Source organism: Nestor notabilis, unplaced genomic scaffold (genome assembly GCF_000696875.1).
Source record: "Nestor notabilis isolate BGI_N333 unplaced genomic scaffold, ASM69687v1 scaffold479, whole genome shotgun sequence".
NCBI lineage: Eukaryota > Metazoa > Chordata > Aves > Psittaciformes > Psittacidae > Nestor > Nestor notabilis.
In genome coordinates this window covers 37,828-64,870 of record NW_009944878.1, presented here as the reverse complement: position 1 = coordinate 64,870, position 27,043 = coordinate 37,828, and the positions used below count along the sequence as shown (strand labels likewise).

Genomic DNA, 27,043 nt, shown 5'->3' with positions numbered 1-27,043 from the left:
GGACTACAAGTGGGAGACTTCAACCTTGGATAAAACATCATGTGATGTGGTATGGATCAGGCATATGCCATAATAATAAATTAATTATAGCTTCAAAATCAGTTTTAGTATTTATAAAGTTTATTTTTCAAATATTTCAAGTCCTATGGGCTTTTAGGCCTGGAAGATAATAGCAGTAAAGTCTGTGAATGTGTACACATGCTGCTTTTCAAATTGAATGCATTTTAGTATGTAAAACACCTAAGCCTTTATGAGTCAAGGAAGACTGACAACCCAGGAAGGAGGGGCAACATCAGCAAGTGTCACTGCTGTGTATTACCAAGATGCATGCTTTTTCCTGGTGCTAATCAGTTTTCTGACAGCTGCATGACTACTCCTTCTCCAAGTCATCAATACACCTTCTCCAGAGCCAACCAAGACACTACGCTGTTTGTAAAATAAACCCAACAGATAGATTGTTATATGTATTTTCCCAAGTAGAGCAACTTGCAAATGAAGGAATAAAACAGATGTCATTTCATTCCCTGCATACCAGAAAATATCATTAACACTGATTTTAGAAAGGTGTAAGTATGGATACACCTGAGCAAGAGGAGATGACACAATGTAGACAATGATGATGCTCCAGAAGTAAGATGGGAAACCCCACTTTGGGGGTAGGGGGAAAGGCAAGCAGGCAGGCAGGAACTGTGATTCATGTTGCCCTGCTGCCCCTTGACATTCAAACTGCACCCACCTATTCCTTGATATTGTAAAACTGTCACTGCATAAAACCAAAAAATATGGCTTAAATCGTTCTTCAAGTGAAAAAGTAATTTTAGTCCAAAATACCTATCATTTTAAATATTTACTGAGTAGCACGTAGTATGATACATAATTTATAATGTTGCCATATGATGAGGTTGAAGACTTCAAACACTGGTGGCCATTTAAAGAACCGTTGGCACCTTTGACCCAATGTAACCGATAAAATATTAAGGGCTGAACACTTTTTCCCCAGCATAACAAAGCATTTGCCAACATCCCTGGCTAAGGGAAAAATAGACATCCCAGGAGGCAAAGAAATTATCATGGGGTGAGAAAAATATCTCACAAATTACTGAGACTAAAGAAAGAAATTATTTTTCATTTTCTGGCCTTTTAAGATTTAACAGTATATAGTAAAAACTATATTCAGAAAGAAAGCATGTATAACTGTGATTCAGTCGTTTGGATTAAAATTCAACTCCAGATGAAAAAGCTTCTGCAAGGATGCCTCCAAATGCCAAACTGTGCCCTTTTGCCCCAAACAGAAATCACACAAACCTCATCAACAATAAATCTTTACTACTCTGTTCTCCCACAGTGGGAGAAAACGAAGGAAAAGATTAGAAAGAAGTAGGCAAATTGCTCCTCTTTCATTGTCAAGAGCATAGGAAGGATGTTTCCAAAGGAGGACGGACCTCTTAAAATAAATTGAAGGTCTATTAGCTATTATAAGGCAGAGAAATTATTAGGTTTAATCCATTCTTTGAGTCACTTTCACTTGTGCAACACAGTTTTAAGCAGCGGTGAATCCAAAAGTCAAATGACAAGAGCAGGAAAGGTCACTGTCCCTATTAAAAAAATACTGAGGAAATCTATGAAATCCTCAAGGTACAGTTTAAGCAAGCTGAATGTACCACACGCATCTTTGCTTGAATTACCCTTGAACAGAGAAGTGTACACTGACTCCCTCAGTATTTAAGATACGTTCGTACGCTGTGGAAAATAAAGCCAGTCAAGTATTATCCACAAAGGAGCACTCCAGTTAATATAAATGGCTACTGCATGAGCAGGGAAAAAAGGGTTTCTTCTTAAGGAGTTGCTACATCAAATGGACTCATCTGAAGACTCGTTTTCACTGACTCAGAAAATAATTCTGAGTCAGTACACAAGAAAACAGTTCCTTAAGTCAAAGTTAAAATAAGGGGATCATATCATGTATCTAAATGATGGTCTCTTTGAATTTAGCTCTGATTCAGCAGTCAGAAATATCCTGATACAGTAAATTCATTAGCTCTTCTGTGAGAGATATAAAAGCTATTGTGAAATCTCATCCCTTCTGCACTGATAATGATTTGCTGTATTAACTGATTTGGTGGTATCTCACAGCTAAGATATGTTCTGGTAGTTTAAGAAAAAAAATCTTTGTTTAAAGTACTTATTTGAGCTGTAGAGTTAATCTTCACCATATATAACTGCTCTTGATAAAGAACACCTCTAAGATACATGGGATTTCTTTAACAGCATTTCTTCAAATGCACGCATAAAAACGGAATTACATAAGGTTACTTTTTTGGCAAACAGGATATTGAATTAAAAATAAAACATGCCCAAAACACATTGCTAATATTCCTTGACCAATCTACAAATAAGAGTGAAACTTATGCTGCTACTGGCTCAGCGAGTATTAAAGAGTACATATAATTAGTACACTGCTCTTTCAATAACAGAACCTCTTGTAGTAGTTTCATTTCTGATACTCTTTTCAATGCAAAACCTTGATTCTTTTATTTAAATACTGAACAGTTAGCTGCTGGCACACAGTTCTGAGAATACACTGTGCAGAGTCTTCCAGTAAAACATGACAATTTACTTAGCTAGCATAATGTTCAGATGTCTACAGTTAAATTATGCAAATAACATGTAATTAAAGAAATTATGGGTAAAAATGCTCAATGGCAAAAGTCTTTTTTATTAATATTTAACCAGACTATACTAGACCAGATTCTTATGCTAACAGATAATTTGGGTGCACTTGATTTCATTGGAAATAAGCTATTATATTCTGAGTTCACAAAAATGTCTGAAGACACCCAGTAGCCTGGCATTAACATTAAGCTCTCTATAAAATACGTAGATGTAAACTGCACACAAGGGAAGTTATTAACTCTTAATCGGTTCTCCTCCAGTTATGTATTCAGTACGCTTTACAGTCCCATTAAATCACTGGAAACAAATATTTTATACCTACAAAATAAAAAAAATAATTCCATATTGCTCTAAATTCAAAGGCACCTGAGCATGTTGGGTTTCCAAACCCAGCAGGTATACGGCATTAAAGAGGCTATGCAAACAGAGAGCGTAAGAAACATGGATGAAGCCACCTCAGCTGGTCACTCCATAATCAAGGTAGGTGAAAATCCAGGACTTCACCCTCTGAAGTCAGAAATTTATATGTTCTCCACCCTAGAATGGCAAAAGATGAGGTGACTTAAAATGACAGTTCCATTGCAGAGGTTTTGGACAAATCCAGGGAGCTGGGGGTTGTAGTACTGAATTATAACAAAGAAGATACACCTATACCAGGCAAACCTAGCTCAGGCACATGTGCTCTAAGAGGGCTACACTGCTTGAGCTTCCAGAGTTAACCCTTTCAAAAAAGGGAAGAAGGCATTAACTGCACAGCAGGCCCAGGATGAATGTGTATAAAATCTGAACAGGGGAATTCCCAAATATACAGTGCTCGCTTGCATATTTGCAAGGGAGGAGAAAATTATTCAGTAGGAGTTCAAAACCAAAAATCAAAATGCCCTTGTTAAACTGAAGGACACTGCAGGCATCAATGATTTACACAGATGCATGAAATGAACTGGAGAAATGGTGAGAAAAGGAAAGGAGGTATTTGTAGACAAAAACCCACAAACACAGAGAGCATGGGAAGGTTTCCGGGGTAGGATTCCTATCCACTTGCCCTGCTTCATATTCCAAAATCGAGTACTGTTGTATAAACCCTACTTTGCCTAAAGGGCCAGTGTAATTTTTCTTGAACAAGGGCACAAAGGACAAGAATGCTTGAAGTTTGATTTAAAACCAGATTAATTAAATGCATATTATCAGTAAATATACCTTAGAAATTGGTGTTATCAATACAAATTCTCATTTCATTCTGCTAATTTTTTTACTTTAAAAAATTCTTAAAGCAATAAGTCCTTCAGATACTTTGCATAAAAATCAACATAAGAAGACATTTCTTATTCACATTTACTGCTTTTTTGACACAATGAATTGCTTTGACACCCTAACTAAATTATCCAATAACTGGGAACTCAGATCAACAAAATATTATCTTATTATTGTGTGCATCATCTGTGCATTCCACACAAGTCTAATTTATCTTCAGAGGTGCAAAATTTTCAAACTATGACATTGAGATATGTGATGCTTTTATTATACTTATATCAACCTCCACACAGTGGTATATTTATGCATTTATCTACGTTAATCAAATACCCTTGTGAAATATGAAAGCTTTCAGTGCAAATGAAAAAATACTGGTTCTCATCATTTCTCCCCCTTTCTATTTCTTTTTAAACAGGGCAATATTTTTCCTACTTAGATGAGAAAGCTGATCTTTTGCATGCAATGCCCTTCTTATGGAAGCTTTGAACGTCGTTTGCAAAAGTATTAAATTCCATAAGGCACTGGTAAACAATAACTGTCCTTTGTGAAAATGCCTCTCTAACTGCAGCCCTGGACTTCAACTCACACGCAATTCTGCAGGACTCGTGTAATTGCTGAAGCCTCAAGTCTGGTGCAAAACCCTTGAAGCATTTCTATTGTGTGTTCCTTGATGTTTGAGCAAATGCCTGCAAAACAGCAACCTGTTACCAAGTCAAAAGTTGTACGAGCTCTGACAAAAGCCAGTCTTGAGAATGACTACAAAAAAGATGACCACCCTCATACAAAACAGCTGCAGACCACGGCCCAGTTCCATCTCTACATTATTTCTTTTCACTTCTCCAAACAAATAATTCTCTTATTTTCCATTCAAAGCTTACTCCTTTTATTTAGGTGGTACAGTCCTAATGTTTAGAGAGGTTTCTAATGGATTAAAAATAGCAGAATTTAAGAGGAATATACTGCAGACAGACTTCTGTTTCTATTTACACAAATTATCTGAATAATTCTAGACATAATTCTTCTGAAAGAAAAGTGCTGCATAAACAGATGGACTCTCCTCTGAATTTTCAACTGCATTGCATGCTAATTATTATATTTACAAAGACAACAGAGCCAACTATTACAGACACAATATTAAGAGGCGAGCATACTAAAAGTAAAGTTGCCAGTAAGCTCTACACAACACCAGAAAGCTTATTTGATTAGTTCTGTAATTTAAACAAAATTTCAGGAACTTTACCTCTGCTTAAAACACCAGCAATGTTTCTCTTACCTGAGGGGAAAGACCTGAAAGTGACCTCGTATGTTACCAAGTGCAGTTCCCAAATATCATAATAAATCATTTTATAGATCACACTCAGGTTTTCATTTCTTATATAATGTGGGGGTTTTTCAAATATTTGGTCTGAACTTATTAATAGTCAGTTCATACTCATGTATTTGCATCACGATTGACACTCAGCTGAAACAATTACTGTCCTTCTCCAGCATTTATTCATTGATACAGTTACTGACAGCAGTATCTATCTGATCCTTCCAAGATTCATTTGTCTTTCATGCAGGCACACAATCTCAGGACAGCAAAGTCTCATGCCATACTCCTCCCCTTCCATGGCGTATTAAGTTCTTATAAGTCCCAATGCTTTTGCATTACAACCTCTTTACCATCAATCACCGTTCTATTATTCTAATCCTCAGAGTCATCCTGTACTCTGTGAGATGCTCTGCTAGACAAATTATAGCTCCCAGCTTTAGTATCAGCAACCTTCACCAGTTACCACACCTAAAGAAATCATCCAACATGAGCAAGCCCAAAAATTAGTTCAAACACCATCTCCCAAAAAAACCCACCACAACATCCCCCCCTCCCCCAGTACCACCTCTTCCATCACATCTCTACGTAAGTATTTTTATTTTCTTTAAATTCTAATCTCCACACTACCTAAATAAGGAAACAGTTCCCTATGGGTCCAAGGGTCAAATGCTTCACCGACATCCAGAGAGATGAGAACCAGTCCTACAGCTGTTTCCAGCAGGGATCACTGATGGACAGAACCAGATCCAGCACATACTGAGTAGACAAACCAGGATCAGCTAGCTCTAGAAACAACCACAGACTACAGACATTGCAAATATTAATTAAATAGTAAATAACTATTTAAAAACCAACAGATTTGCAGGAAAGAAGGAAGTTATGATTGTTCAGATTTTTTAAACACGTATGGCAGAAATAAATATACCATTTTGAAGAAACCTTCACAAGAAAAGCACTCCTTAGAATTAAAGTCTCCCCACTAGTCCAGCAAACTTAAGCCATTCATAAGGCAGTATTAGTTAAGGTTTTAAGTCCCTCCACAATTTACTTCAGCGTAACAAATGTAGGTCAGAGTAGCAGTTCTGAATCTAACATTTGCATTTAGCTTTAAATGTTTAGTTCTGCAAGGTAGTATTTTAGCAGACTATTTGTCTTTCATAACATCCTGAGAACGGAGTTTATAATGACTTTTCTGGTAATTAATGACGGTATAATCATCTTTTTTCCCCAGAAATAACGTGCTAGATTTTACTAGGTCAGTGACAGCAAGCACGAGTTGTCACTTACGTGAAGATTTTAATGCAAATTAAAGGACTATTAAAAGGTCAGAAACTGCAAAAAATATATTCCCTTTGATCTCAAGGCAAATGTTTGAGAATGCTACAAAAAGACAGAATAAAGTGCCCTTTAAAAACTATCAGTTTGATTTTGTGTACCCAAAGCATAAAATAATTGGTGCCTTAAGCTGGCAAAAATGGCATTAGCAACTGGTTGCACGTCATGAAGTGACAATGGTTGTTGATACTCTTCTTTTATAAAGCTGGTAAACTCAGTTGAGGAAACTAAACTTTTCTTAGCAACTACACGTATCTTCCCTCAACTCAAATTCCAGTGAAATAAACCCAATCTAAAACCAAACTCAAATTCTATTTTAAAAGTATACAAGATACATATACTTTTATATCATGATATGTATATATACGTATGAATATAAATAAAAACTGTATATATACACATAGTATACTGTCTATTGCCTTGAACTCTCTAAATTGCAGCATTTACACTACATAGATTGAAAGCCAGGAGAAGGGACACAGGAAATGTCCATGCCCTTTAACTGCACTTAATGACACTACAGTTTATTTCACCATTTTAACAATGAAATAAAAATGAACAAGTCATTGTCATTTGCAATAGCCCAATATAGGAATTTAACTGCTTTAAAGAATAGCATAAGGGGACACCAAATGCTTGAATCATAGTTGTAACAGAAGGACCTCAATTTTCATTAGAAATAATAATGCATCACATGTATAGATGCCAAACAAGATTCAACCACCCATTAAAAAAAAAGAGCAGGTCAAAGAGGATAAACACACATAAAATAAGTGGAAATGGCAAGATGACAAAAGTATGAGTCCCAAAATACTGTCACAAGAAAGAGGTACTGTTTGTATCAAAGGCAAGTGTCCTTTAAAAATTAAATAAGACCAACCTATACTGAGAAATCTATAATCTGGCACCACTCCCTAACACCAAGGCCAGAATAAATATCGTATCTGATTAAAATAATAATAATAATAAAAAAGAATACTTAAATCATATTTCATAGCCAAGACAGACGTTCCAAATATCGACTGAAGGGTAAAGTTCCCATCACATTTTTGTAAGTTCAACTAAAATTCTTGGCAGAGAGCAGTTTTGCCAGACTTGAGTATTTTTAAAATTTAGGGCCCATTTAGCCAGTAAACTAGCACACCTTTGCCAACTGCTAATAGCAAATAACACTTCCTTCAAAGATATGAACCTGCTCTATCTTTAGGGAGAAAATGCAAAGCAATCTACTCAGACCTCAAGAAGCAATCACTGACCTTTGCATTTTGCTGATTGATCTGAACCCTAGCTTGGACAGCTGTCACCTTTTTTGCATTCTCAGAAAGACCTCTAGGGCACTACTTTTTGCCAGCTAATACATAATAATAAAAAAGAAAGTCATGTTCACCAAAGGAGGTATGACATTTCTCAAATTCACAATCCTGTAACAAATGAGGCAAGTTTTTCTTCTTCAGTGGCAAAGCTTTCCATTATCTATATAACCTTACTGAGATTTTAAAACATTAGTGCACAAATGCTGCATATCACAGAAGCCTTGCCTCTCACCTCAATCCCCAGCAACTCCAGCACCTCAAAATTATGCCTTTAGTGGAGGTAATTCATCCCACTATGTAAATGAAATCAAAGTAACAGACTGGTGCACTGACACGGAGTACAAAAGAGAACTTTTCAATAACTTGTAATGACTGGCAAGTAAATATCACCAACCAAAACAGATGGAGGGCAAATCCACTCTTTCAATCCTAAGCCTCTGAAGCAGCCAAAACACTAATAGTTTCGTTTTTTCACGAGGTAAATAAGACCTCATAATGGGTCTAATTTTAACTACTTCAATAAAAAGCAGACTAGGTGTTGGAAACATTCATTTAAATGCTTCATTAACATAAGCTGTCAGGAGCACATTAAAATTATCTTTTAAAAATGTTGCCAACCAGGGCTCTGTGACATTGAAGTCAGCTTGAATTTAACATGTACAATGTCCTTTCTTAATGAAAATCAGTTGACAGGTGAATTAAGACCAAAAAGATCACTAGTATGCTTATGACTTCTGAATACTACTTGTTGAGTTCAGGACAAACTTTGATATTGCCCTACCAAAAGCAATTTATGGCATTAAACATTTAAATATGTCATTTTATAAATAAGGAAAACTAAGATTTCCTATTTAATGCAGCCTGTACTTGGGCAAAACTACAGAGATTTAAACACAAAACCAAATATAGGATCACATAAGAGTTCAGATTGGAAGCAACCTTCAAAGCTCATCTAGCCCAACTCCCCTGCAATGAGCAGGGATATCATCTATACCGGGTGGTCCAGACCCACATCCAGCCTGGCCTTAAATGTCTCCAGGGATGATGCATCCACCACTTCTCTGGGCAACCTGTGTCAGTGTTTTACCACCCTCATTGTAAAGAATTTTTTCCTTATGTCCAGCCTGAATCTCCTCTCTTTTAGTTTAAAACCATCGCCCCTCATCCTGTTGCAAGAGGTCCTGATAAAAAGTCTCTCCTCATCTGTCCTGGGTTCAGCTACAGCAGTCATTTTTCTCCTTCTCAGTAGCTGGTGCAGTGCTGTGTTTTTGACTTTCAGCCTGGGAACAACGCTGATAACACCGATGTTTTTAGTTGTTGCTCAGTAATGTTTACTCTGACCAAGGACTTTCTCAGTCTCATACTCTGCCAGGGAGGAGGGGAAGCCAGGAGGAAGCAGAGACAGGACACCTGACCCAAACTGGCCAAAGGGGTATTCCATACCACAGCACATCATGTCCAGTATATAAACTGGGGAGAGTTACCCGGAAGGCCCAGATCGCTGCTCAGGTCGGGCTGGGTATCGGTCGGCGGGTGGTGAGCGGTTGTGTCCTTTTCCCTTGTTATTCCCCTTATCATTATTACTGGTAGCAGCAGTGGTTTGTATTATACCTTAGTTACTGGAGTGCTGTTATCTCAGCCCGTGGAAGTTACGTTCTTCTGATTCTCCTCTCCATCCCTCCGGGAGCGGAGGGAGAAAGAAGGTGGGGAGGGAGCGAGCGGCTGCGTGGTTCTGAGTTACCAGCTGGGCTTAAACCATGACACCATCTTTCTTATAGGCCCCTTTTAGGAACTGAAAGGCCACAATAAGGTCTCCCTGGAGCCTCCTGTTCTCCAGGCTGAAACAAATTCTCCCCCAGGCATATTTCAATTAAGTGTATTAATGAGTGTCTTAAATTCAGCTAATCATTTTAGGTCTTAAGAGACTAGCAACTTTAAAGGAGAATGGCCAAAAGAAAATTTCTCAGGAAAAAAACCTCTCAGATTTCCCTGGGTTAGGGATACACACAGAGATACAATTTCCCTAGACTAAAAGAACCTTTAACCTTAAAAATCCTCCTTCGCCTTTCTGCTATGCTCACTATATATGACCTTGAAACCCATCAAGATCCATCAGACCATAGCCTCCTTCCTCCACATCTGTGTTGGATTTTGCAGCCACATCTCCATTGACTGAAACCAGAGAAAGAAATAATGAGAGACCATGAGCTGATCACGTAATTAAAGACTGTGTAAATAGAGGTAAATGGCGGGGGAATTACTGTAATTCAGCTGGGCATTTTCAACATCTACACTTCAGCTGCCCAAAAGTGTGACTTTGTATTTGCCACATTATCAGCTGCATTTCTCAATGGAAAAAGCTTTCCTTACAGACATTAAGTTGGTATACGTAACCGAAAAAGACAAATGGATCTGTGCTTTCCTGTGGGGCCAATTAACAACTCAAACACCAGAAAACTGAAACTATATGCTTCTCTTCTTTAACACAGATAATTCTTGGTTATGTGATAGTGATTCTGCCTGAGTATAAGATTTATGCTTTCAAAATTAAAAAGAAATTCAGAGTGTGCCTGTGTAATTAGCAAATAAGTGAATACTGCAGTGCCACTGCCATATCGATATTCCAAACTCCGGTTTTCTCCAAGTTCTCTATAAAAAGCTGTCTCCACAGAAGCTGCAGAAACACAAAGGAGAGGTAGATCCCACTGAGGAATGAAGAAAAGAAATAAAATAAGGACATGTCATTCCTTCCTGTAAAACATAATCCCCAATTAGGTATCTTGATCTTTTAAAAAAAGCTTTGGGACAGCTTAGCTTGTTCTTCAAGCAATGAAGCTTCTCATGATGATTAGGGCATGGATTTCAAATTGTTTCCTTTGACCTGAAATTCTTCTTCAAGGCAAAACAAACCCACATTCAACTGAAAAAGCAGAAGACACCAGTCATTACTTTTACAAAGATTCAAATATGGTATTTTCTTAAGCCATGTCAGCACACTTCTTGGCCCATCATCATCTTGTCAAACCTTTGTGCTGAGCATGCCACTACCCAGTTGAAATTAGAAGCCCAGTACCACAGCCTGAGCTCAGGAATGGAAATGAAGTAGGATGGTAAGAACCTTGTAAGGGCAGGTAATAAACCAATTTTACTCCTTACAGAATTAGGCTGCTTCTTCACGTAATTAAGGTCTGAGCACCTTTGGAATGCTACAAAATGTAACAAGTTGAAACACTGTTCTTTCTGTTTTCAAATAAAGCCTATCTCCGGATTTGTTTCCTTATGCTGTGTCAACACAGCCACAAAATGAGAACACAAGGGGAAATGAAAAATACTTGAAAACAAAAATGAACTTGCAACCTTTGACAATCCAAGATTTACACAAGTGCTCATGCAGGAAGGTACCTTTTAATAGAAATGTGCTATCCAGAAAATCCAAGAATTTAATGAAACACATTCAGAACAGATCCTTCAGCAACAGTTTCTCCAGATGCTGCAGGTCAGACTTTTAGAGAAATTAAATCTAAATATTTAACAAAAAGCTCTACAGAAGTTGACATTTTGATGATGAGCAATTCCTTAACTGGTCTGTTGTGGATTAGTTGGTCTTAATTATGTCTTCTAGATTTACCTAAGGGTAAAACTCCAGACAGAAATGGCGATATTTATGGATCGAGTATTACTATGTCAGAAGCTGTCTGAAATCACAAGTCTTTTGCTGAAAAAGTTCTTGCAAAACAGATTTCTTTCACACAGAAGGAAGTGGTGCTGGGGAAAAGAAAAAATCAAATACCCCATAGCATTTTGTCTAAATCCTGTGTTTATAAGGTATTCATACAGCCAAATCCAACTGAAAGCACATGGGAACTAGGCGCCTAAAATACCTTCAAGGACTAACTGATGTTTCAGTACCTAAAATAGGGATAAGCTGAAACACAAACACATTACCCTGCAACAAATAAAACTGAACCTGCACTCTCTTTAACAAGACTATTGGATCAGTCAGTCACTGCTTACAAGATTTGATTTCCTTCTGGGAAGACTGGAGTGGAAAGAGAAGGATATTAAGTCACATCAGATTGTTCAGGCTCACACTGTTAGAGTACTCATACTGTTAACATTCTCTTACTATCTCAATAACAGGCTTATACTCAGAGGGAAAAATACAGAAACTTACCAGAAATAAAATACTCTGCATAATAAAGCAATCTTGCTATGGACCAACTGGAAAAACCTGCAATGGTGTCAGAAAAACTGTTTGGAAACAACACAGGTACATTCACAGAGCTTTTTGTGTTTGCATTCATGGGTTAAACTACCCAGACTATGCACTGAAGAGATGAACAGACCCACTCCTTACTTCTGAATGGTGCATTGCCTCCTGGAAGACAGGCTGACATCTCATCAACAGTTTTCCAGACATCTAGCATATACGTAGTCATTCTGCCAATATTAGGAAATACTGGAAATGCATGCCAGGAAACATTAGAAATGCCAGCATTAGGAAAACTACTGATACAATGGTTTAAAACACAAGAAGATTTCTCAGAGAGTAGTATAACTCTCAGAGCTATGAGGAACAAGGATCTTCCACTGCAAAGCATGAGGAAACATTTATTGTATGGATGAGAGGAACAAGAGGTAGGAGACAAGGGAAAAAGATTTCAAATAATTGTGAAATCTGGCTTGGACTTAGTAGTAGTAATTACTTAAAAGATGAGGGGAGAAGCAGGGCTGAGTATTTATCTTGTTATGTTTTGTATGGGAACTGGTTACATGAACATCCTCCTTGCTCTGCACGCTGGCTCCCTTACAGAATACTTATCACAAAGAGATCAGCCAAAACAAAACACTGAGCAGCAGCTGAATGAACTTCGATTGTGTCTAATTGTGATTGACAAGAAAATTCCAGGGTAAAAAAAAAAAAAACAAAAACCTGTTCCAAGAAAACAATTTTGAAATATTTGAGATTATTTGAGATTCCCATTAAACTGACAGCCTACACATTAGCTAGGAAAAGCTGTTTTACTCTCTGTTGCTTCACTGATACAATACTCTTCTTAGTAGGTGTCTGTTAAACAAGCTTTTGTTTGCCTTCTATAAAGCTGCATATACAGTATCGAATTTCTGTCCTATGTTTTACAATGTTCAGCTTGACACATCTATAGTTTCTGAAATAACAAAATACATTTTGCATCACCAGCCACAAAAGTAGTAGGTGCTATTTGGGAGGCAAAGAGAAAAGAGGAGGAAACACAGAACACGTCATCAGTGAGGAGGCGTATGCTTCAGAACCTGTGGACACGCCAAAGCTACATTTTGTAATATCCTAGGACTTCAATAAAATGCTGTTGAAAATTAAAAATATGCTCTTCAATTATAAGCAAGAAATTCATTATTTATATAATCATCAATTATGAAAGGGGATATTGATTCCCTCATGCATACATATGTTAGATAAGGCACAAATTCCTACTATTACTTCTCCTTCTAGTCAGTGGGGCAAAGAAATAACAACATCCTTCTGGTTGCCAGAATCATTTCAGTACAATTAAACCAAAAAGTTTAGTACAATTAAGACACTTTGGCCTTCCAAGAGGAAGAAACTTCTACTACCCAAAGCCACAAAGAAAACCACAACTGAGAAGAATCTTCCAGATTGGATTTTTCCCTGACTCCTAGAGCATTACACCACATCACCCTCATCAATCAAGAAAAGCTATTAGAGTCTGCAACAACCAAGATCAGAATCACAGAATGGTTTGAGTTGGAAGGGACCTTAAAATGTGGTTCCAACAGCCCTGCCACAGGCAGAGACACCTTCCACTAGACCAGGTTGCACCAAGCCCCATCCACCCTGGTCTTGAACACTGCCAGGGATGGGGCAGCCACAGCTTTTCTGGGCACCCTGTGCCAGTGACTCACCATCCTCACAGTGAACAATTTCTTTCTTATACCTAATATAATCTACCCTCATTTGGAAAACTGTAGCTTTGTTGTGAACAACTTACTGTGAAAGTTCAGGTGCTACAGCAGCAGCCCACACAGGGCTCAATAATAGCTCTCTGAAATGAATGTCAAATAAAAAGGCAGATGCAGAACTGCTTAAATGAGCAACTGCTATGATAGCAAAGCTAAAATGATGGAAAATTAATGATGCTATTCCTTTAAAGAATAAGGGAATTATAGAATCAGTTCATAACCTCATAAGGCCATCTTACCTATTCCATTTTTCACTGTTTCTCTTTCCCCTTCAGAACCAATTGCCACATGCTCACTGCTGATACACAGCTGTCTACTAATACACAGAAACCCTATTATAGTAGCGCCACCACATAGCACCACATTTCTTAACATGCTGCAAGGAGGTCCATCAGAAGCCTTGGCAGATTCAAAGTAATTTTTCCAGAAATTTGGCCTTCATTCCTGGAATTACAAGGACAAACTTAACACATTGAGACGCCTGCTCCTTGATACTTCAGACCTCATATAGACAGAACTGCAGCATTTGGCTAATTGTAAACAGAGGTGCTGGTTTGGCTGCCCAAGCTTCCCGGACACTAGCTTGTAAAATCCTGTTTTCCAGTGGCTTATTAAAAAAACCCATCAAAACTGCCATTTTCTATGCTAGAGCATCTGCTGCAGGCTGGTTTCTGCCACTAGCTTGAGTTTAAGGGAAAACTATCCTATCTGAACAAGAATGGGGCACATAGCATTTTGCTATGTCTCAAGTGGAGCAGGCTTCACTTCTTCACAGCTTCCTACATGTGACCACACCGAGCATACATTAGTCTCAAAGGAAAAATAAGTCTACATATAGCAGCACTGACATTTGGGGCAGAGAACAAGACTTTTCTTGCCATTAGCGATTCTTCCTAGCAAGAGGTACTATACCTTCCAGCTAAGAGATAGCAACTCTGCCCCCGGTATTCTTCATGCTGTATCTATAAGGGGGAAAGGGCCTGGCTGGAAGAGAAAGAAGTAGGATATTTTAATTCATCCTCTTCTCCCCTATGCATTACAATACAGACTTTAATTACATGATCAGATATTTTCTACAGGACCTGTGAATAATTCATTCCATAGACTGGACTCTGGGAATGAATCAGGAGAATGTAGTGAACTAGACTATTATCTACAGGACTCCTACCTCACTCATTGCTAAAGCTGGATGATGAATCAGTCATGGAATCATAGAGGGAAAAAAACCCAAAACTAGTCTCATAGCTAATACATTTATTCATTTTAAAAGCTGTTTTAGTTTTTTGTGTGTTTCTTGGGGGATGAGAGAATTAAGAACTCATCTAGAGTTCTGGTTTATTATCTACCTAGAAATTCACCTCTACTTCTATAGAGATGAAACTAAAGTAACAGATTATTTTAAATCTATTAGTCCTTTCTTTAGGGCCAACATGTAACCCTTGCTATTGAAAGAAAACGAAGAAAGGAGCAGGACTATGCATATTACTAAGCAACAACTACCAAGGAGGAAAATGAGACTTCAGGACTAGCAACACAACAGCAAAGTATTTTGCAGTTGAAGATGCACAGGCTTGGTTGCCAGCACGCTCTTGTCCCTCTCAGTCCAGCTACTGAGGTATAGAGTGAATGAACCTGAAGAGACACATGGCAGTCAGAAACTGGATCTGCCCTTTCCTTTGGTCAAGAATACAGCCTGACTGCAACTGTGGCAGATTTGTGCTGCCATCTGCGTTTCAGACATCTCTTAGTGGATTCCATTAAAAATATCATCTCTGTAGTTGAGAAGAAAAGAGAACCAGCACATCAGTCCAGTGGCACTTCTACCACAGCATGGCTTTATGAATCAAGGCTACACTCATTTGCCAATTAAGACATTAAGTCAGGTGCTCAACAGTACCATGTACTCAGAGCTATCAGAAACATGCAGTAACAAACTCCTAAATATACTGCTATAAACACCAGCAGAATAAAGCAGTTCTAGTATTTCATATCCACTACACGCTGCCATTAGAAACAGTTCCTTTGTGAGGGACTCAAGATAAACTCATGGTTTTTGTCTAAAATGTTGGAATGCTTCTTTACCCTCCCATAACTAAGTCCAATGAGAAATTTACATTCTGTCTTTTCTCCCTCTCACTTCTCTGCTGATCCTTTAGAAGAAACAGCTTTCAGAGTATATTTCTTCTGTTTTCTACAGGCTAAATCAGGAGCTTCCACTGCTTTCAATTTAGCTCCCTTTCCTGCCACAAGAAAATAAATAGAAAAGCAGACCAAATGCCCAGGAGGAATTGTTGAACGAGTGGCATCTGAGCTGTAGAAAGGATTTCAAAGGCAACTCACTCTGTCTGACTCCCTCTCGTTTGAAAACCGCCTACAAGCCTTAGGGATGGATTAAAGCTAAGAATGGCCCGGGTAATCTACAAATGCAGGGCCCCAGCTGCAAGGTGGATGGCAGCAAAACACTTGTGGAGTATGGTTATTCCTAGAAACCAGAGCGCCTCTTTTGGAATGCACAGCCTGGATCAACCAAGCTATTCAACCCTGACTTAATCTGCAGTTGGTGAGCTCAGGAACGGCAGCCCCCAACTGTGCTTCTCTGATGGTCCAGGTGGTTTCAAGTGGGACAAATGGTTTAAAACTGAAATAAAAAACAATCAGTAGCTTAGGCATCTTCTGATTGCAACTTTCTAGCAGAAAATGAAAGTTAAAAGTGGTCAGTCCACCGCAGAGGCATCACGAGCAGCTAAAGAGGCAGCCAGAGAGAAAGGAGGGTTCTTAACAAGATGAACACAGGTGGCAGACCGACTTGAAATGAGACAACTATTCCTTTTGAAATCTACTTTTGACTGCTGCACTCAGCGCTCCCCAGGTGGCTGGGACCCTTTCAATAATGTTTCCTATTAGGAAGAGAGCTACAGTAGATCGGTAGCATCAGTTCCCAATTTAGTATTTTTTTCTTCCTCTGCCAACAGCAAGCCAATGCTGAGAGTGGACAAAGCACTGAAAAAAATCATTGGTGAGTGAAGAGCAATGAGAGCTGCTCTCCTGAAGAAAAAGCAATTTGTTTCTCAGGACAACCATATAACTCGTAAAAGTATGTGTTTGTTTGCTTTTGCAACAAATTCTCTCCACTGTATTTTCTTTCTTCTCAGTTTGCCTTCACCTAGGCATACTTAGCAGACCGAAATAAGAGGGATGATTAGGTAATCACCATCATTTAATAACAGTATCTGTTCAGTAATACAATATGAAAAAACTATGTCTATTTAAGATAAAACAAACCATGTTTGGATGATCTCTGTCCAAACTCAAATTCCAAAGCAGAAATCTGTGTGCTGGCCAATAGCATAAAGATCCTGGGATATGAATATATTCATTTTTTAACCTTACTGACGAAAAAGAAAGTGGAGGGGGAGATACAGTGTTATGGTTTCATGTCCCTGATTCTGAACCAACCCCCAAAGAACAAAATGTCCATCTGTAGAGACTTTGGAAGAGGGAAGAGACCTGACATTTAGTAATGACAATTTATCCCAACTTTAAATCTTGTGACCAGAAGAGACAATTTGATGGACCACATCCACTGCCAGTAACTGCTACACTTGGGAAATAAATAAATAATGCACAAAGCCAGGTACAAGAAAACAAACCCTAATAAAACTGAGAGCTAAACTAGATATTACTTGTCATTGCTCAGGAGGCAGGATTCAAAACTGTACAAGGATTGAGAACAATAAACATTCCCTTGTTGACTGACAACTTTCTCAAAAAAAGATGGAAAAAACCCAATAAACTTGTTAAATTTTAATGTACTGAAATTCAATTATAAATCTACAGAAGTGATTAATGAAGAGAAAAGTGTTAAAAGAAACGGTTATAAATAGAAGCTGCATATCATTGCCACTGGCTTTTCAAGTGCAAGATCCATTAAAATAAGAAGCAAATAGCAGAAGTGGGCTGGTGAAAGATCTGTATGCCCAAAAGCCTGTTTGCTTTCTCGACTGTTACCTCGTCAAATAGAAGATATTGCTTCTCCCAGAAACTGTTCTTTTATAGCCATAAAACATCAGAGCTACAAAGTTAAGAAAATAAATATGTTTTAAAGGCTATAGCTGAAGTAATTTGACAAACATTTCAGATACAGTCATTTGAAAAGAGCACTGAAAAATGTACTGACAAATAACTGCAATAATTTTGAATGTACACAATGACTTTACACTGCAGCCCACCTGTGAATTGTGTTCAGAAGCATTTCTGTCAGAACAGTTGCTCAGGTTCTCCAGGACCTGCTCCTAAACCAATGTTTTGGCATTCTCATAAACTTATTTTAGTAGATCCGAACAGCAATGAAAGTCAAGATATTGCAAATCATTTTGCCTTAAAATATCTGAATTAAATCTGAATTAAACATGCAGAAGAACACAATTTTTGTATCTGCAGTGACATCTAGTGCAAGAAACCAAAATCACATTTAAACAGGCTTCGAGAGAGAGAGAGAAGCTATTATCATTTATTGTGTGATTTCTGGCCGAGATAAACAAAAATAATTAACATCAGCCCTTTCAAAACTTTCTTAGTATCTTGTCTTCTGCACCACACTCAAAAGCCATCTGAAAGGAATCTATTAAGCATAACATGTTAATAAGACTATTTAATGCAAGCATACCTTCTTCCTTTCCATACAAATTCCATTTGTTAAATGTGCATGTATTACATAATTGTTGGAGGTCAAACAACTGTTGAGAAAGCAAACAATCCCAGGAAGACAGTAGTTATTCCATTTATTCTATTAACTTTTCTGAAAGAAAACAAATTCAGCAGTAACATCTGATTTAAATTCTTCCTGACAGTTCCATAGATACGCAATCCTATTTTAATTTGCAGTGATTCTTAAACCTCTTCCTTAAAAATTCAAGTGGAAGACATAGCTTGCAGAAAGGAAACAAAAATGGGAAGCATGCAATGAGTGTTGTCTAATACAGATGGCAAATAGAGGAAGTTATAAAATTACAAATAAAAGTTGTTCATATGAACGTAGAGATTTAAATCTCCCGTTAAAAGCAGTCATGCTTCAGACAGAGCCAACAGCAGACACTCTAACCAAAATGCAACACCAACATGTCTAACTAGCAACAATTTTACTAAAATGATTCACTTACTGAAATGTGAAAAAACCTTAGAAAAAAGTGTTATTCCTGCCAAACATACAAATAAACACATATGCCAAAGCTGAAAATGAACAGTTTAAATACAGTATCATGCATACATCATTTTGTATATAAATGCACACCATTGCTGTAAATCCCTTTATTCACTTGACCTGTAAATACAACCATTTTAGAACCTGTGTCAGAAGTCACACACACTTTTTAAGAGCAGGATTAAAGGCTGTACTGGCATCTTTTGTAAAAACTTCATAATAGGCAGATTGGTAACCAAAATGGTAAAATTATGAGGCTGATACAAATAATTACAAATATCAAGATGTATTTTTTGTTAATCAGATAACTTTCTATTATTTACATATTTCTAAATCTAAAATTAAAAACAAAAGCAGCCGTGAGGCACTGGAATAGGTTGCCCAAGAAAGTTGTGAATGCTCCAACCCTGGAGGTGTTTAAGGCCAGGCTGGAAAGAGCCTTGGGCGACATAGTTTAGTGTGTGGTGTCCCTGCTCATGGCAGCGGGGTTGGAACTAGATGATCTTAAGGTCCTTTCCAACCCTAACTATTCTATGATTCTATGATCCATTAGTGATCCAGAACATCTTATGCATTAGGTTCCTAATATTCTAGTAGTCTTACTACAGAAAAGGCACAAACCCCACAAGCTTTTGTAGATTGCTAATGGCATTGAATGGGGAAGTGTCACAAGTACTGGTTTTTGCACATGACATACCATGGTTAACGGACTACTACCATTACAACTGATACAATAAGTGCTTTTAGAAAGTTCTAAGGTTTGTTCTTCAGGAGCCCAAGAGCTTGCACAACTTCTCTAGCCTACAGCCACCAAAAAGTGGATTTCATAAACACAATAATTCTATGTGAGACTCGCAGGTGTTAATTGAGAGCACTTCTCACCTGAGGACTGAGGTTGTTAAAACAAAGATAGACATGAAAAAAACATGAAAGAATGAAAAAAAAAACCAATGCTCATGAAGGGCAAGGTACTGGGGTAGAACACAAAATAAGTGAGAAAAGGAAACAAGTCAAGGTTAATAAGAAGTAACAAAAAGGCATAAAACAGGAAAACAGTGATGTGTGCCCAGCCTTACAGGCAGAAGAACTGAGATAATGGTATTTAAACACTGTTCAGCAACTGTGGTTTCAAAATTACCCGGAAATGCAAATAAATGTGACTAATGCAGCATTTATATAGAACACAACAAACTGCTCTTGACAGAGTTCGCTACGGTACACAAGCCAGCGTGGACCAGCATGGAAAGGAAATGATTAAAATCAAAAATCTATTAGCTTCTGCCACCCTAGTCAGAACCTCACAAAGAGGAATACAATTACTTTGAGTTTTGGTCTCCTAGTGTTTTTGCTGGGTATAGTCAAGATTCCTAAAGAAAGAAAATTCCCCTGTTCAGAGAAGTCTGTCTACCAAAATAACTAACTATTTGGCTTTGGTCTGTATTTATTCATCATGGCAAGTTAAGAGTATTTCATCTCCCCCCAAAATGACATGATATTAAAAAAAAAAGGTAAATGTTAAGGCTTGAAGATAGACATAGTTTTCTTCCCCAGGTAAGAATAACCACTGTTACAGCATAAAAATGCACTCCTAACCAGTACTTGACCAAGGGGCACAAAATGCAAAAAGATCAAACAATAAATAGAGTTCAATAAGGTATTTCCATAACATGTGGTAGAGTGCTGCAGCAGAATTAGTATTATTGACAAAAGTGAGGCTGTGTCACTAAATCCAACAGGACAAAACCAGTTGAAGCAGCTACTAGTTAAACTATTGATCAAGAGAATTAGACAGAGACACACAGAAAAAAGACCCTGTCCTTTTAATAGACTCTGTGAAGCCAGATCTCTGCATCCTTTGACATCAGTTGAGCTCTGCCACACAAAGCTAATGACATGATTAGAATCAAAACAAAGGATAACGAAATAAAAGGTAACTCTACATCTACTTCAAACTAAAAAATAAAAAAGAGCATCTAAATAACACTGGGCACAAATGAGATACATCAAAAAGGCAAAAGCTAAAAGTCAAACCAATTTCTACACAAACAGCAAAGGGGAGAAGAAACACAAAAGAAAGTTGCTGTATTTTGAGAATAAAGCAGAGAATTATATAAAGAAGTACACATTTTAAAAAGATTAATATAAAAGCTGCTAAAGGTTAGTTTTTAAAGAAATTGGAACATGAACAAAAGATGACAAAAGTAAGACGCCAGTAAGAGAAGAAAGATCTCTAGTAGAATGACAACACATGCAGTCAAATAAAGCAGCCACATCAAAAGAAGTTTTGTACCAATTAAAGCCTCAAAGAAAGAGAAAAATTGAAAGTTGGATAGGTTACCTAACATCTTAGAAAGCATCCAGAGAAATTACAGACCCCAGGATTGATCTTTAAAAGAACAATACAAAAAGGACTAAACTAAGGAAAAGAGCAAACAGTTTTTCTTCCCTCCTCTTCTTTTTGGGCCTGTGTATGGAAGAACATCAACAGAAAGGAAAAAAAACAAAATCTATAAAGATTCGATAAGAATGAGATGAAAAGAAAATCCTAGAGCTAACTAAGTGCTGAGGTTGCAAGACACCTGAAAATAGAGAAGCAATGTAAAGTGGTGCTGTTTTGTGAAGTACAATTCTTTTGATGGCTGGTGACACCTGAGGAAATAACCCAAAGCCTATGGGCTTCAAATCAACCATATTACTTTGGTTTTCAATGCAGCATCATTCCATATATTTATTAGATTTATTAAGTATTATAATATCCTCCCTTTGATTAAAAAGAGGGAAATGGGAGAGACTGCAATAGTAGGTTAGTAAGGTTAGAATGTCATGTCATATTATAGTGAGGAGGTCGAGGGTGAAAACAAACATCACCACTGGAAACAATGCTTGTCACTTCAGATAGAATAACACCACCAAGAACCTGCTGTGGGATGCGACAAAGAATACTTCATATGGAGTCAGCACAAATTTAAAACCCCAATCTTGTATAAGGAAATCTTTGTATAAGGAAAACAGGAGGATTTGGGCATTAGGTGTGAGTTGACAGGAATTCATACTTCAGAGGAACCCAAACAGCTGCTCTGCAAAAGGCCTTCTTCCAAAATGACAAAGAAAGAGAGCACACTATGAATACTATCACCACCAGTCCAGGATATGTCCAATCTGACAACAGAATCCATGAAAAGATATACAAGATGTTCGCAGCTGATAATGGCACTCAGCCATTATCATACAAGGTCTGCACCAAATCCAGAACTGATAACATTTACAGATGACACAGTTCAACATACTCAGTCTAAAGATGCACACTGATGGAAAACCGCAGCTTTGGATGGACTACATAGAGACAAACATCAAAGGGGATAATAGCTACAAGCAGAAATACAGAAGAACATTGGGAAGTTCATGTCAACTGCACACATGGCACTGTGCCGACCAAAATAATTGAATTTTAAGCTGCCAAATACTTTTTATCAAAAACTTGCCTTCAGATGGTATTCTTTTCCTTAGTATTTTCTAGCTGAATAGTATTGGATAGTATTTTCTATTCTCTATGAATTGTTTTCAAGGCAGCATTTAGATGTTGCTGGTCTAATTTAAATCAAGGTTCAAAATAACTGGCAAGGGTGAACAAGTTTGAGGAATATCTTCCCTGCAAAACAATATGCATCCTCCTTTGTCAGGCTTGATGAAAGCACTGCATTCAGTAAAAGCCAGGTAACTTTCCAGCAGTATCTGTTTATCTAGCAGAAGACATCAGCGTGTCCTGAATCTGGCTTCCTGTATTATACAAGGCTTATTCAAAATCCTTTCAATTATTTTGGATTTAAACATTAACAGATTTTCCCATCAGACTATGTGAACAATTCAAACCCATGCGACCTCTGATATTTATAGTATGAAAAGGCATAACTACATATAATTGAGTGAGAAATTCCATTCAGCTACTATAGCAAGTGCACTTGCATCTGGCAGGCATATATGAATAGGTAATAGGTAGCTGTTTACATGAATTTTTAGAATCAGCTGCCTACAAGATTTAGAGCAAAAGGTGTTATGGACCTAAAAGCAAAAGGTTCTAAATTCTCCAAGCCTGCTGCAGGGCAGGAACTGAAAGGCAGGGGTGCAAGACCAGGGGGAGGCAAGGGGAAGCAGGTTTTCGCCATAAATACAAACATGAAGTACCTTAAGGAAGAACGTCCTGAAAGTTACTGAACTTCTACTATGGCATGGAAAAAGTTGCAGCTGTGACTGCAGTGACATTCATGAGAACAGTCTCATTTCTCAAAGAGTGCAGAGACATTCTAGTTTTACAAATGAACAATGTGTACGGTCTCTGTGTGCAAGGGGGGTACATCAATAATGAAACAAAAAAGCCAGTGAACTTCTAGGGAGTCCATGACAAGAAACGCCACTGCTTTCTCTAGTTTAAAACCTGCTTTCCAGCAACTCAGCCTGGCAAACCTCCAAAAAGACCTTTTCCTCTCGTATGCTGGCAGAGATTTCAGGAATTGTTAAACAAGAAGTGAATAAAAATATGGATAGCTTCAGTAAAACACTGTAAAATAAAACAGTACAACCATGAAATCTCTTGCAGATTTTCAGTTTTTCGGGGCCAAGAAAGGTCTACCAACTGCCCTTAACCCAAAAGTGAAATACAAGCTATGTTCATGTAGTCAAATATCAGCATATAAAAGCTCAAAATACAGAAGCTGTATGAATTAAACTACCAAAAGCTCAGAACTAGAAATGTAGAATTACGACTTCTGTGTTTAAGCCCTTTATATTCAGCTATTTAACAAATGCAGCTTTCCCTTGTTTATATGAACTGTATAGTTAACACCTCCTGCAATTATGTAATTTCTGTGCAAGAATCAGTGCATTTCCAACATACAGCTTTTAAAACTTCCCATATGCTACATCGTGTTCACTTTTAAAAATGACCAAAATTCAAATTCTCCATGTGACAATGAACTCCCCGATCCAGATCTGAGTAAAGAGATGTATGTATAGATGTTTCAAAATAACCAAATAACACAGAAATAATGTAAAATTGGACCCAAAACATCTCCGAGGAATATGCAAATGCTAATTCCCAGTTCAGTATCTAGACAGACATTAAATAGTCCATTCTGTCACGCCATCTGCTCAACAGTTACCATCCCTGCTCTGTCTCCATGCTGTTTGTGCTTTATTCTTATTCTCATTTTTAAGCATGGAGCCATTCAACTTATTTGGAAGTCAGATAAAAGACACAGTGGTGAACTAAAAAAAAATTTCAAGTAATCAACAAGTTACACACAGCAAAAAATTAACTACACAAATCAAGTTTCAGGCCAGTGATAAGGAGAATTAGAAAATTACTTCCAAATGCCTGGTGGAATTGCACTCCAAACAAGTTTATGCTCAGCATATACAGCAAGTCATGAAAGCTTAAGCTTTGTTTTCACAGTTTTTATTTAACAGAATAGTTAAAACTTTTGGCAAAAAAAAGTTAGTCTATGTTATGGAAAAGAAATTGTGGGAATTATTCCTCTCTCTGTGTGTGTATGCACATATGTGTGCTTGTATGCATGTATGGAATCATGAAGCGACCCATTAAAGTATCACCTTAGACTATCACCTTTATCACAAGCCAAATGCCAATAGAAAATCTTACCAGTACAACTGGACAGCAGAAAAGCAAAGATAGACACAGAGAACACAAAAGTCTGAGTCTACATCATGCAGAAAACACAGTATGGAAATCTCCAAGTTACCCTCTTAGATCTGTACTAAATCTACAAAACACGAGAGAGTACTGTGTGGATTTAAGTGCTGGAGTCTGGAGTCATCCAAAGGACACAACACAGGCCAGCTTACATGCACCAGGTGCAAAAATCGCTGTGCTTGGGACTCCAGAGCACGTTAGGTCAGATGCATCTGTTTGGTTTAATGAAGACCTACCGGAGGAGATTTGACCACAGAAATCCCATTGAAAGTTGTTGTTCACAAGCCATTTCTGACCAAAGCATGAATCTGAAGGTCAGTGCAAAGATCTGTATCCACTCTGCACCACATTCACTGAGATACCAAGTGTAAGTTAAAAGGTGATTATTCACAGGGCTTGTAGACACAATGCAAATACCAAGGGGATGAGAGATCCACTTGCCCTTGCCCCAGGTTTTCTTCATTTGCAACTCAATAAAAACATTCAGTAATTTAAAGATCAGTTAGAAATAAGCTGTTTCACACTGTGAGGTCACTATGGTGAAGAAAAGAAAGAGTTGTGCTAACTTTGATTAATATGATTTAAAAACTTATTCAAAAATACCACTATGCCTGAATATTTACCCTTAAAAGCCCTCAAAAACTAATTCTTTGGAATAATCTAAACCAACATTGAGACAATTTTGTGTTATTAAATAAAAAGCCAAAGAAGGTGACTTAGAACATGAACTTTTTTTAGGTAAAACCACTAAGGCTAGTTCAAATGCCAGGTTGAAAATTATTTATTTGCCTTACTTTCAGAATATCTTGAGTCTCGTTCCACTTGTTTGTCCACTCTTTGGTCAGTTCTTTTACCTATAAAAGAAAACAAATATTAGAAATAATCACAGCTCTTCCAAAGTCCTTGATAACACATTCTCAGAGAATACTACATATTCACGCTGTTCTTTGAGAGGTTTAATACTTAAACATTTATATTAAACACTGTATTGCTCCTGCAGTAAGTGGCCATACCTACAATAGCCCACAAAATTCTTATCTATAGTATAAAATGAAACAAAGGATGAGAGCCACTTCAAATAATGGCACACATTTTCAAAGCAATTTAATAATTCTATGAAGTGCTTCATCAGTCCTAAAAAGTCCACTGCCATGAATTGATCCCTTAAGCTGTAATAAGACAACAGCTCCTTTCCGATGATGCAGGCAGGCATGTTCTATGATTCCATGATTCTATGTTCAGGCTAAACTACCTTCCAGAGGATGGCATGCAGAGGAAGAAGCACACAGGCAGCCTCCAGGAGAGAATCAGAGCAAAGTTTGCTGCAACTTAGAAATCACACACTTGGGGGGAAATGAGCACAGAAACGAGAAGCTGCTGGCAATGACATTACACACTGGGAGAGGGAGAGCACTGGCTGTAATATCAAAGAATCATTTAGGCTGGAAAAGACCTTTAAAATCACCAACTCCAACCATTAACCAGTACTTCCAAGTCCACCAGTAAACCATGTCCTAAGCACCACATCTACACATCTTTTAAATACCTCCAGGGATGGTGACTCAGCCACTTCCCTGGGCAGCATTTCCAATGCTTGACAACCGTTTCAATGAAGACCAGCCTGTTCCAGTGCTTGGCAAATCTTTTGGTGAAGAAATTTTCCCTAGTATCAAATCTAAACCTCCCCTGGCACAGCTTAAGGCCATCTCCTCTTGTCCTATCACTTGTTACCTGCAAGAAGGAACCAACCTTTACCTTGCTCCATCCTGATTTCAGGTAGTTGTAGAGAGGTCTCCCCTCAGCCTTCTTTTCTCCAGACTAAAAAGCCCCAGTTCCCACAGCCACTCCTCACAGGACTTGTGCTCCAGACCCTTCACCAGCTTTGTTGCCCTTCTCTGGACCTGCTCCAGCAACTCAATGTCTTTCTTGTGTTCTCAATGTCAACTTGTGTTGAATCACTGTCCAGTGCAGGGGGATGGTCACTGCCCTGATCATCCTGATACAGGGACAGGATGATTGCTGATACAGGCCAGGATGCCACTGGCCTTCTTGGCTGCCTGGGCACAAGCTGGATCATGTTCAGCTCTGTCAATCAGCACCCCCAGGTCCTTTTCCATGAGCAGCTTTCCAGCCCCTCTGCCCCAAGCTTATAGCGTTGTTGTGGCCCAAGTGCAGGAGTTGGTGCTTTGCCTCATACCACTGGCCACAACCTATGGATCAAGCCTGTCCAGATCCCTCTGCAGAGCCTTCCTATCCGCCAACAGATCAAC

At 38.0% G+C, this 27,043-nt stretch overlaps 1 protein-coding gene across 1 annotated transcript in view; it reads right to left on the bottom strand.

Annotated features, from left to right (window-relative positions):
• Nucleotides 1-27,043, bottom strand: part of LOC104412026 (kinesin-like protein KIF16B) — a gene marked incomplete at its 3' end in the record, with an annotated part of 64,133 nt that overhangs the window by 15,668 nt on the left and 21,422 nt on the right. The window contains exon 11 of the mRNA XM_010022619.1: nt 25,568-25,627. Coding sequence (XP_010020921.1) covers nt 25,568-25,627 — 60 coding nt within the window. The remainder of the gene's footprint in view (nt 1-25,567; nt 25,628-27,043) is intronic.